The sequence below is a fragment of the Fistularia commersonii genome, chromosome 34, assembly GCF_037954325.1.
Source record: "Fistularia commersonii isolate RoL2024-O1a breed Wild chromosome 34, RoL_Fcom_v1.0, whole genome shotgun sequence".
Taxonomy (NCBI): domain Eukaryota; kingdom Metazoa; phylum Chordata; class Actinopteri; order Syngnathiformes; family Fistulariidae; genus Fistularia; species Fistularia commersonii.
Genome location: NC_141317.1, coordinates 4,809,862 through 4,822,687, shown reverse-complemented (window position 1 = coordinate 4,822,687; position 12,826 = coordinate 4,809,862). Strand labels below are relative to the sequence as shown.

At 44.9% G+C, this 12,826-nt stretch overlaps 2 protein-coding genes across 2 annotated transcripts in view; one reads left to right on the top strand and one right to left on the bottom strand.

Moving 5' to 3' along the window:
- The window catches only part of znf385a (zinc finger protein 385A), a 55,576-nt gene extending 52,322 nt beyond the window's left edge, over window positions 1-3,254 (bottom strand). Inside the window, exon 1 of the mRNA XM_086142009.1 lies at window positions 3,116-3,254. Within this exon, the coding sequence (XP_085998135.1) occupies window positions 3,116-3,128 (13 nt within the window). The 5' untranslated portion in view covers window positions 3,129-3,254. The remainder of the gene's footprint in view (window positions 1-3,115) is intronic.
- Window positions 3,255-6,206: 2,952 nt separating this feature from the next.
- birc5b (baculoviral IAP repeat containing 5b) lies at window positions 6,207-10,678 on the top strand. Its single transcript, XM_086141892.1, has 4 exons — window positions 6,207-6,332; window positions 10,015-10,124; window positions 10,375-10,492; window positions 10,589-10,678. Exons 1-4 carry the CDS (start codon window positions 6,207-6,209, stop codon window positions 10,676-10,678), a joined length of 444 nt encoding a protein of 147 aa, XP_085998018.1.
- The last annotated feature ends 2,148 nt before the right edge of the window (window positions 10,679-12,826 follow it).

The window sequence follows — 12,826 nt, the reverse complement described above, 5'->3', positions numbered from 1 at the left end:
TCAGCAAAAGGAGCCGAGATAGGGTTTCCTCATTAGTTGTGTTGATATCAATAATTCAGAGACCGTCCTTGTTGGCGTTCAATGGTCCAAGTGCTAATGTGCTGTCGGGCCAACAGGGGCCCAGGGCCCGGTGCCATTTTAATGGATGTCATGATGAGAGGGTGAAATCGGAGCACGGGGGATCCTGTATCTTTCACAGGCAAGAGAAAAGGCGGCGGGGGGTCGGGAGAGTGAATGGGGTGAGGAGACAAGGGATGGAATGATGGCCGCGGGGAAGTTGGTCGACAAGTACGGGAACAGACGCAGAACGGAGAGAACCATGTCTGGAATTCGGACAAGGAGATCCCTCTTTGTTGGGTCGATGTGTTGGGGCGACCCCATCGCCCCTGGATGGAGGGAGGGCTATGGGGAACTCTAAAAACAACAGCATTCAGCTCCTCGTGAGCCTAACTTAAGAACGATCAAATTATTAGAATCCCATGTCACCTTCCAACACGGAGGAGTAACATGATTAGTTAGATCATGGTTTTGTGGGTTGTTTGACTGGCTATTAATTCTGGGTAAAATCCATTATAACACACACACACACACACCTTTGCTTTGGTCATGTGAGTACACGCGTTTATTTGGTCTTCTTCCAAGCCTTAAATTTGCCAAACCCGACCTTACCAAGCGTAAGCCTTTCCTCAAATGATTACAATCCACCATTCTTTTTAACCTTTGACACGAATTCAAGTAAAATGAAGTTTTAAAGTATTGCTTTAACAGTAGGTGGTAAACAGACACACACAAACACACACACGCACATATATATATATATATATATATATATAAATGGCTGGTATATTGACATATGCTGCCCTCTACTGGTGAAAAGTTTCAGAAATCTTCCAAGGTGTGTCACGTGACATGATGAGACCGGATTTTGGAAATAAGAAAAACAAACAAAGTGACAGTTGAGATAAAACTCAAGTTGACAAAACAGACCTGGCGGTTATAAAACCACGGAGGAATCTTTACACTCCGCAAAGCCGGCGAGGCGAGGTCCCGCTCTGATTTATTTCCAAACGGCAAAACGGTTAATTAGGCAAAGTTTATCGCGTCGGGTCAAATGTGACGAAGATTGATATCGGAAGCTGATGTGTGGCGACGGCCCGTGACGAATATATCAAACCTGAGGGACGGACTATCGAACTCTCCCATTCATATTACGTTATGATTCATCTTTCTCATTCTTCCCCCCCCGGAGGGGAAACACACAGTAAATCTACACTCTCCGCAATCACAGAGACAGACTGTAACTCAGTTCCTCACAACAGCCTGAGAGCAGTGTCAAATGCAACTTCTTTTGATCATCGGTTTCAGTCATACTTTATGAGCCTGAGCCGAGAGGCATATTTCGTGATTCAGTCGAAACGCCTTTTTACCTTTATCCCCTCTCCCCGTGTGTGTGTGTGTGAGTGTGCGTGTGTGTTCCAATGAAAAGGCCCGCTGTGGAGTCCGCTCCCTCACTTGTACATCATGCCTCGGGTTGTCTCCTGGCACCGCGATGGTGAATTTGGAGACTGTCTACGAAGGTCAAAGGTGTGTGCATATTCCCCCGCGCCCCTCTCTGCTAAAAAATGAAATAAAGGATCTATACATTCTCATTGAGCTGACCTATAAATGTACCGGTTTGCATCTGCAAGCAATAATCATCTCACCACATTCGGACTATCGATCGGGGACGGATGCGAGCAGGAAATATGGCTGCGCGGTATGTTTCCAATCCATCCGGCCGGTCTGATGCTTCCCACCTCCAGGAAAGACTCGGGAAAACACATCGCCATCGATTTTTTATTTTTTTTTTGCCGATGAAATTTTCGCCCATGAACGGCAGTTGAATCGGATCGCTAAGCGCAGATCGCGGGCGGAGATCGGATTTATAATGGGGGTAATGCGAAGCGGGAAAGGTATGGGATCTGGCAAAAGCAAACGTGTCCAGGAATTAGCCATAAATCGTTCGTTGCTTCATTCCCTTTTACAAAAAAAGGGCTCATTCAAACTTCATGACATGATGGATGAGAAGAAAATGAATTATGATATGTTTCATGTGGGACTAATTTCCTGTCTTCCTCATTTGAAGGAGAAAAAAAAAAAGAAAGGATTTTAAAAGTCTGTTTTGACACATTTCGTCCCGTGACTAATTTCACAATCTCAATTCTCTTTTTGTATGTTTAAACATGATCAACTTTTGCAAATTTCTGGATGCAGGTGAGGAGGTGGGTGTGTCCGCCCTGTGAATACACGCCTGCCCGAAGAGGAGGAGAATTTTGGATGTTGACTGTCACTCTAACACACCCTTGACATTTTGACACCCAAGCTGGAAGACAGAATATCTTTCTTTGTGACCCCGGTGAAGGGTCACGCAATCGCGCCGCCGCTTCGCCGCTCCTGCTTGTTTAAAACACAATAATTCCCAGTCTGAATAATGAGGCACGACGACATTCCTGGTTGTTATCTTGCAGTGCCGAAGCAATTTGAAGTACTTACCTTCTCCGCAAATCATAGTGTATTTCTAAAGCGCCGACATTCCTCGTCGGAGAACGATGAAGAGAAAAAAAAAAAAAAAAAAAAACATAGGAGTCACGGGGCGCCACATTTCTGTGACCACAATTAGTCTCCTTTATGAAATCCGACCAGTAAACTAATTGGTTTAGTGCACATACATGAAGAAGTCCCATTGTCCCTTAGATACATTCCTCGGCCTTCAGTTCACAAACACACACACACACACACACATACACACAGAGGATCAATATGGATTAAATGTTGGATCGGGGTGTGAGCAGCGGGGGTGGGGAGGGGGGGTGGAGCTGTCAGGGGGAGCTGGTCGCTCCACGGGACGTGGTTACTCCAGACAAGATTGACAATCGATGTGACTATCGGTCGTCCGCGAGCAAACTTTTCTTTAATCGCTCCGCGAAACCGATGCCGAGGAGACGGGGTTGGGGGCATCGGAGCATATTTATAGCAACAAAAGCCACCCGGCGGAGACACACAATACGGCATTATGAGGTATCACTGCATGACAAGAGGGGTCTGTGCAGAAGCAGAAAGTGAGATCTGTTCTTACCTGTGCTCCACATCGAGGGCGCCTCCTGTCCCTTCTTCTCCTCTCGGGGAACCGGTCAAAATTCTGGCAACGCACGCTGAGGAACTATATCGCCGTCCGGGGGCTCTCCGGGTGGACTCCCGAAACCACGCGTTCATTTAAAACGACTTTAAGGCATCACGTTGCGTCGCCCAGGATGGCCGATGCAGAGCAGCACATGGGGGGGGGGGGACGGAGAATACACACATCGCCGCTATCGCCTCCTCTTTGCTTCTTCACATTCTCCCTCCTACTCTCTCAGTTTCTCTCTCTCTCTCTTTCTCTCTCTCCCCCCCCTTCCTCTCCGTCTCTCGGCCCCATGCGAAGAAAGCGGAGCGGCTAGTCGCAGGGTGCAGCGAGGAGCCGAAGGAAGGGAAGTGTCAAATGTCAATAAAGTCGCGGGGAGTAAGAGCGAGGACGACGGAGATGCAGGTCGAGCCGACATCGCACGGTCGCCAGAATAAGAGGCAAAGAAAAAAAAAAAAAAAAGTTAATTTCCTCAACATCTGTAAATAACTATCATGGGCCCTGAATTTCTGAGGTTCTTTTTTTAGCCAGACTGCTTTTAGTACAACAACCCCTGAGAAGAAAAAGAGCTCGGGGTCATAAACCTTGTCACCTGGTTCAACACCGCTGGGAGAAAAGGTAAACATTTTGGACGTATGGAAAAATGTCGAACAACAGCGGTCACACACACGTGCAGGAATTCGCGGGTAGATGTTATTCAACATCACCTTGCAGGAAGTAGCTTCTCATCACACGGTGTAACCACCAAATGTAACGTAACATCGTGCATACGGTTGGCTTTCGCGACGACCCTGTCGTTCAATAAACCTCAACACATATTAGAGCGCGATTCACGCAATGTACACATCCCATAATCTTGCTCGGATAATATGCGGGCCAACTGCGCTCCTCTCCGCGGCGGGGTGATATATTTGGGAGGGGGAAAGGACAGCAGTTTACAGTTGTAAGCACATTTCAGCACCCTGGGACTGAAGGCGGTGCTGGGGGGGGGACTAATGTTACAACACCTCCCCGTAAACCAGGACTATCCTTTTTCTCTCACAGCAATAAACAGCCGTGTAAAGTTTTCACCGCAGACCGTAAAAATGCACATAAACCTGTCCGTCCATTGTGCGTTAATATTGTCTCGCACAATAGTGTCTTTTTTTTAAGGAAAACTGATATGTACTGTTTCCCCAAGTCCCTAATTTTTAATGCAAAAATGATAAAATACAAAAAGAAATGTCGTGTGGTAGAAAACAAAAGCAGCGATAATAATAATTTGGAAAAATGTCGGTGATCTTCCTCCCCAGTTGGAATATTTGCAGATTTTTTTTTTTTTTTCAATATATTTTGTCAAGGGGAATTCCTATCTGTTTTTTATTTTGTTTTATTTTTTTCAGATTGATCTCTTTAAGGAGTTTATACGCCATTACTTGGGCAGTTTTTAGGGATTCTGCCTCACAGCAAGAGGCATGTTCTCCCTGCGTCTGCATGGTTTTCCTCCAGATTCTCTGGTTTTCTCTCACAGTCCAAAAAACAGGGGGAGATTAGAGACTCTCAATTGCCCAAACATGTGAATGAGAGAGTGAATGGCCGTGTGTCTCCCCGTGTGGCCCCGTGATCGACGGACGAACGTCCAACGGCAGCCGGGACAGGAACCAGCACCGCTAAGTGCGGGAGAAGCGGTATGGAAAATGAATGAATGAATGAATCTCTCTCTTGGTGGTCCATCATGTCTGATCATGACTATTTGTGAGTCTTGCTGTGTCTATAGAGTTCAATCCTTGATCCGCGCTGTCTGCCGCAGTCAGTACAGGTGGATCCACAGGCTGGGGGTGTAGATATAGTGTTGACTTCGTATCTTCATCCATTCCATTACATCACATTGCATCACATTACATTACAGTCATTTGGCCGACGCTTTTATCCAAAGCGACTTACAAAAAGTGCAATTCAGTCACCGAAGATCCGAAGTACCAGTAGTCGGAAAGTCAGAAGTGACCCCTCAACCAAATAGCCATCTCAGAACCATATACATACATACATTCATTTCATCGTTGATGTTTTTTCTTTTTTTTTTTTTGTTTCTGGAAGGGTTAGGGGCTAAGTGCGATTAGTAAGGTAGTGCTTGGTGAAGAGGTATGTTTTCAGCAGTATGTTTTCAGTATGTTTTCATCCGTCTATCAGTTGGGTCCTCCTCAAGTCTGTGCACTCCTTGCTGGCAAACCCCCCACCGGGTGGTCGGTCGGTTGGTTGGTTGGTTAGTTGGCGGCCTCCTCCAGCTCGGTTGGCTTCAGGCTGCCCTTCCTCATCAGGGTTTTTAGCTGGTCTTTGTATCGCCTTTTCTGGCCACCAGAAGAGCCGCAGCCAAGATGTAATTGCCCGTAGAGAACTTTCCGTGGATGACACGGCCAACCCAGCGGAGCTGTTGCTGGCCGACTGTGGCCTTGACTCCGACGCAGGTGGTCTCGCAGAGTATCTCCATGTGCGGTTCCTCAAGGAAACACCCAGGATGCATCGTAGGCATCTGATGTGGAAGGCCTCGACCATCCTTACGGCACTGAATGGTGACCCAAGTGCGAACAGCGAGATCTTCTCAGGCGACGATGCGGGCTGCTTTTTTTTTAATGATTAAAAATACAAAAAAAGAGTTTTGGTTGTGAGTGTTTCCTATATGAATCTGTTTTTAGCTGCTTTCCATTTACTTTATACAACCCATTTTGTTCAACTTTAACATTTCTTCCATGAAATCTAAGCAATTTGTGCCATGGTGTGTGTGTGTGTGTGTGTGTAGAAAAATGCCATACAATTATTTTTAAGAGAGGGTATTTATGTCAACCATCAAGGGTTTAACCAAAAATATAATAGAAATTGGCAGTCGTGTGCCTTTTTTGCCTCATTACACCTGATGTTGCCGCAGTGCCGTGACCTCACAGCATTACGGCGACGCCCACATCCAACTCAATCAGTCAGAAGTGAAAGCAGCTGTAGCGGAAGCTACATCACCCCTTATTTATATCAACAGACAGGAAACGCCTGGTCGGGTTTGGTTCGAGTGAAAAATATGGCCGGCATAGAAGTGCTGAAGGCGAGATTTTGGCTGTATTCCAAGATGTACAGTCATGATTTACGGGAACAGACGTTTGCGGACTGGCCTTTTCGGGAGGGTTGTCCCTGCACACCTGAAAAGGTATGGAATGAAGGAGGGAAGCTGCTGGAAACTATTTAAAATGCATCATTAAAATCTTCTTTTCCTGTCCGCTGCTCCCTTCAGAGGTCGCCACGGCGAATCAGCTTCCTCCACCTTTACCCTGTTCTCTGCATCCTCGTTCTCTCACACCAACTAATGTCATGTCCTGTTGCTGCATCCATAAATCTTCTCATTGGTCTCCCTCTAGGCCCCCCTGCCTGGAAGTTCCAACCTCAGCATCCTCCAACCCATCTATTTACTATCCCTCTTCAGTGCATGTCCAAACCATCTCAGTCTGGCCTCTCCGATCTGATCTCCAAAACATCTAACATGTGCCGTACTGCTGATGGACTCATCCCTGATCCCAAAGAGAACGTCAAGGTCTTCATCTCTGTTTCCTGTCTTTTCCTCCATGCCGCTGCCTCTAAACCAGGGTTTCCTCCGACTTTTTTTGAGCCACGGCACATTTTACATTAGAAAAGTCCTTCCTGTGTGGAGTTTGCATGTTCTACCAGTGTCTGTGGTGGTACCTCTGGGTTCTTTGGTTTCCTCCCACGGTCCAAAAACATGCACGTTAATTGCGGGGGGAAAAAAAAAAATTTAGGAAAATTGCTACGAATGGTTGGTTGTTTGTCTTTGCCCTGCGATTGACCGGCAACCAGTTCAGGGTGAACCTTGCTTCTCGCCCAAAGACCGCAGAGATGGGCTCCAGCATCCCCTACAACCATGGTTGCAGGATAAGTGGAAGAAGATGGATGGATGTAGCCTCAATTTCCTTACTCAATGTGGGGCCATTTCTTTAACAGCACAAGGACCGAGCATTTCTTCTACGGTGATTTTGCGGGCAGATAGTATCTGTCTCTGCCGCGGTGTGTGGGGCTGTTTGGATTTAGCAAGGAGTTCAACAACTTTGTCGCTAGCTTTCAGAGCTTTTCTCACTTGTCATGGTGGTTTTGTTCAACGCTGCCTATTTCTCAGGCTGTTCATGCAGATGAACAAAATATTATCGTGAAGTGTGTTTAATTTTGAGTTTGGTTGGAACCATGGTGCTGTTGGACAGCTTTTCCCCCCCAGTGAAAGTGAATCCAAATGCAATCTAACTTTCATTGTTTTGTCCTGAGCTCACCTTTTTTTTTTTTTTGCTTTCTTCAGACCACTACTCATTCTTTGGTCTTCATTTGGGCCCTGATTGAGTACTTCGTTTTTAAAACCTAAATATCACTGCCGCTGTCTCACTCGAAGCATCACTCAGTACTTTGCTGTTTGATCACTAGCAGGTAGATTTACTACCTGTGGCCATCTAGTGAAAGAGCATCCAATTGTTTACCTCTCGCTGTCCACATAGATGTACTGAAGACCTCTGTGTTAAATAAATAATTTTTGGAGCAATTAGGTGAAATTGGCATTTTTCCATGGCAGCGGTTGGGAAACACTGCTCTAAACCATACAATACAGCAGTGCTATATTGATGCTCACATCCCCTTTTGCTTTTCTTCACCTCTCTTTCATGCTCTCCATCGCTCTGGACTGTTGACCCCCAGTACTTTTAATATTCTCCACTCCCTGTATCCTCAGTGTGCCACTTGGCTCCCTCTCCTTTGCGCACGTTCTGTCTTGCTGTGACTAACCCTTCTTGCTCTCCTTCCAAGGACATACTTCCACCTGATCCCAATGCCATCTGCAAACACACCTTCCTCTCCTTCGACACACAGTTGCCCAATTTGCTGTGGTCCCCTGTAGGTCACGTGTCAAACTCAAGGCCCGCGGGCCAAATGTGGCCCGGCATGTCATTTTTATGTGGCCTGTGAGAACATCTTGAAATAAGTCAAACGCGTGCATTGACAATTAACTCAGTTTCCCGCCATTGGTGCGGCTCATGTTATTCACAAAGTCACTTCATCCTACCGTTAGATCAATGCTATTTTCAGCAAGTAGAATTGAGAAATAAAAATGATCCCTAAAATGTCAGGAAGTGAGAGGTTGATGCAGATGAAAGGCTGTTTCAAGAAAGATTGGAATGCATATGTAACATTTTGGATTTGAGTGAGTAAAATTTTGTTCTATTACATTTACATTGTGACATGTGGCCTTTTGAGGGTAACAGTTATGCTGCTATAGCCCTTGTTGGAAAATGAGTTTGGCACCCCTGCTGTAGGTTGTCAGCACTAATAGTGACTGTTAGTCATAAGTTTTGTTTTTTCCCCCATATGTTTTCTGCCGGATGCCCTTCCTGGTGCGACCCTGTGCGTTCATCTTAGCCTGGGACCGACTTAAAAAGACTCTGACTTGTTCCTCTGCTGAGGCTGCACTAAAATGACTTAGAAAATTTCAAGCTGAGACAGTTTGGACATCTAGATGTAAGAATGCTGAGGTTGGACATGCTAGGCAGGAGGTAAAGGAAGTCCAGAGGAGACTCATGGATGGATGAGTTGGAGAGCCCTAAGCTAGCTGGTGTGAGAGAAGATGCTTAGATGGACGCAGGAGATTTGCTGTGATGATCGTTGAAGGAACGGACTAAACCTGCGGGAGATACATTTTCTCATTGCCCTCTAGATTACGCCCTGTTGGATCCAGACAGATCCTCCGCTCTTTGATACACAGCTTAACTCACACATTCAAAACCATCCAAATTATTTCTTCCCTTGTTTACACGGCATTTTGTTTTAGATTTGTGACAGCATGTGATTCACACACAAGGAGGTGCCGGATTTAGTTTCACCTCATCAGCTGCCCGCGTCGTGGTTCACCCTCCGCTCGCCCCTCCTGACGGATAGGCTGCCGACAGCTCCCCGGATGAGTAACGCGACGTGCCGTGTTACCATCAGTTGATCCTCTCCCAAAAGCCATAAAGAGATCAATGGTTTCTCCTGAACGTTAATCCTGGCACAGCTGTGGACTTCATGTTCAAGTATTACACCTGTCAACACAACCAATTGGGTATCAGCTAAATGGACTTTGAAAAAGTTAGCGCTTATCCCTGTATTTTAACTCTACCGTGGTCAAGGGTCGGAGGAGTGCTTATTTTATCATCTAATGATAAAATAACACTTAATGGATCCTCTTAACCCTTGTGTTGTCTTGCGGGTCAAAAGTGACCCACTACTATGTTTAGTTTTAGAAAAAAAACACCTTAACCTATTTTTTTTTCCAACTTGTAATTTTATGACTTTTCCTAAATAGACTCCATAATTAGAAAAAGGGATACTTCTTTTTTGTTTGTTTCCATGAGGGCTGTACACCACTAGGGTACAAAGATTGTCTTATGGGTCATTTTTGACCTGTAGGACAAGGAGAGTAAACACTGTTAAGATCGCAGGAGGGTTTTAAGCTACCGGTACTTGGTTTTTCTGTTAAGAGAACCCACAGTGTTAAGATCTCAATCAACAAGAAATTCAGAAAAATATAATTCTCTCTCACTGGCAAGTCTCTTGGCACTAGTTTCAGAAAAGCGTGTCTAACGGTGCCTTTCGGTGCAAGTTGTTGCAAAAACCACCACTGCTTCTTCCAAGACTACATGTATAATGAACACACAGTGACATCTAGTGGAAACTTATTGCAGAACACCTGAATCACTGATACAGATGGATTTTCTTGTTTTCCCAATCGGGAGCTTAACTCGGAGCAGGAAAGATCTGCACAAAATACTTGTGTCGGTCTAAGTCCATAATTGTCTGGTTTGCAGCTCGCCAGCGCTGGCTTCGTCCACTGCCCCAGTGAAAATGAGCCCGACGTCACCTGCTGTTTCTTTTGCCTGATCGAGCTTGAGGGCTGGGAGCCTGATGATAACCCCTTGTAAGATGCACACACACAGCAAAGTTCAAGAAGCTTTGCATTCTTTTAAATGTCTCAATAACCAGGGGAGTTAATGTTAGACCTACATCGGGTGTTACACTGATTTCAGAACTTACATGACTCACTGCCATTAATAGTCAAATCAATTCTCAACCAATCTCTTCTGGATGTGCTGATTTATTGAATCTGGACTTAAATATACTACGGTATTACTATTCTAAATGGACATTTTTTGTTCTCCTAAAATCAGGCATGAACACATGAAGCGATCACCCTACTGCGGCTTCTTAACCATGAAGAAAGACTACACGGAGCTGACTGTGGCCGAGTACTATCACATGGAGAAGGAGCGGCTGAAGGTTTATGTTGTAAGTGCTCTTACTCTTCCTATGCATTAACCTGCGTTTTTTATTTTGATTTATCCACAGCAGCCATTCTGCATTTTTCTTTTTTTTTTTTTTTAGAGGAGAGTTTCTTGTAAGAAGATGGCATATCTGCGGGATCAAGTCGACCGTACTCTTGAGAGCCTCAAATCCCAGCTAAACTCCATATGATTGTTTAGAGTGACAAAATATTAAACAATTTAACCCCCCCCTCCAAGCGATTACTGATACTAAAGACAAAAGACAACCCTACATTGTTTAAATAAAAATATTTTTAAACATGGAATTTTCAATATTGGTTGTAGTGTCTACTTTTACCACAAGAGGGTGCTTTTAAACTGAAGTTTTCCCCAGGTCACAGTCAAACTTTGCATGTCCCTGACTGAATCCCAATCTCCCCAAATGTAATCTGAAATAAAGGCACACATTGAACAGGATTACAAAGCCGAATATATTCCCCCCTCTTTTTTTTTTTTTTTTCCCCCCAACCAAATACTATTTCCCTGAACGTGCCACCATCTCTACCATCCCTTTTCAAACCTTGACCCTGGACAGATGGCCTGAAGCCCCTCCCATTCAATACCAACTGTTGCCCCAGTAACATCTGTTACATATAGGGGGGACAGGACTGTGTATTATGACTGAGGGCTCAGAACAGTTTGCTAACCGGGTGGGTATGACTTAGATTTTTGGAAATCTAAAAATTCACAATGTGATTTGGCATTTTGATATTGATATCCACATGAGACAAGTCTGAGCTACTTGTTTTTTTTTTAACATTGGGAGGTTGGGCCGGCCGGATGGAGTGCCGGATTAAAAGACGCTATCTCGTCTCTAGCATTCCACCATTCTGGATTAATGTCTAATGTAACACTCTGGCCACTGAGCCCCGATCAGCAGCTTAATTCTTTTATCCTCTTGCCGCAGAACAAATTGAAGGGAGAATATTTATAGCCAAAAAGTGAAATACCCATAGGTGATGTAACGTTTCTTATGAAATGGTTTTTTTTTCGCTTCCAGAGCTGCTGTTTTTGCCTTTATCATGGGGTGGGCTTTCGCCAGTCAAATGTGCAATGATGAATTTTAGACAAATTGCAAATCCAGCCACAATGTCTCCTTACACAAGATTTAAGCGAGGCTTTTATTTGTACACAGACCACACGTAGCAGGTTAAAATTAATTGCTAATGAAACACTAATCAGGATTTATGTTCGCATTCTGCCTCGGTGCACTTATTGATGTGAGCTCCAGAAAAACAACAAAGGGAATGCCATGGCGTGACTTCCGTCTCCGAGCAACGCAGATGTGGTTGATGGTCTTATGTGTGGGAACAGTGCAAAAACTGATGGGATAATAACGCATGGGGATTAATTCCAATGCCATACAGAGTTTAGGTAGAAATGTATTTAAAGCCATTAGGATAATAGAGCCTGAATAATTCCTGCACGTGGGTTTAATTTGAAATGTCACTCCGCACACTCGACGTTTCCCAAAGAGCTCAAGTTATTGTTCGTATTGTTCCCGTTTTATTCCTGAGAGACTTCCCGAGGTTTCGGTAGCTCTCGACATTTACTCGCCGGTTCTTTAACATCTTTAAGCACTTAAACATCACTTTGCATGGAGCAGAACTCCTGCCCAGGCCTCAGATCTCTCCAAAAACCAATGTTGGGTTAGGCAAATGGCTTTTGTTTGTCAAAATGACGGTTTGTTTGTCTTTCAGATCTAATTAATATTTTCTGACTGGGGCTGATGGCGACGGCCTCGGGTGCGGTTTTGTAATTAACAAAACTGTAAGCGGAGTGTAACAGATGGACAAACGGACAGATGTTACTTACACAAAGTTTACAACCTAAGACTTCAACAGGCCCCATCTGTTGCTCCTGCGCCCGGTACCTCCCTCTACCCTCCTCCAATGTTCTCTCTGGTCTCATCAGCATCGATGAGCGAACGCTCGTCCTCGCTCCTTTCTGCACATCACTACACCCTAAAAGAATGACCTCAGCCTTTTGATCAGCTCCAACGTTTTCAAACTGCAAATAATCAGCTTATTGTCGCGAGCATCGTGCAAAGCGGTCTGTGCGGTTAGGAATGGTACTTTTTTTTTTTTTTTTTTTTCCCCCCCACCCCTAAGTTTTGTTCAGTTGTGGCATACAAAACACATGGAGTCGGCTCTTAAAGATGCAGAATGTATCCGGTCCGATAGAATTTCCAAACTTGTGTGAGCGCTATGAAAATATTTCCTAGAATTTTTTTTTTTTTTTTTTGATCTTCCATCCTCCAAAGCACTCCCACATCTCTAGCAGCAGAGCACGGTTGCTC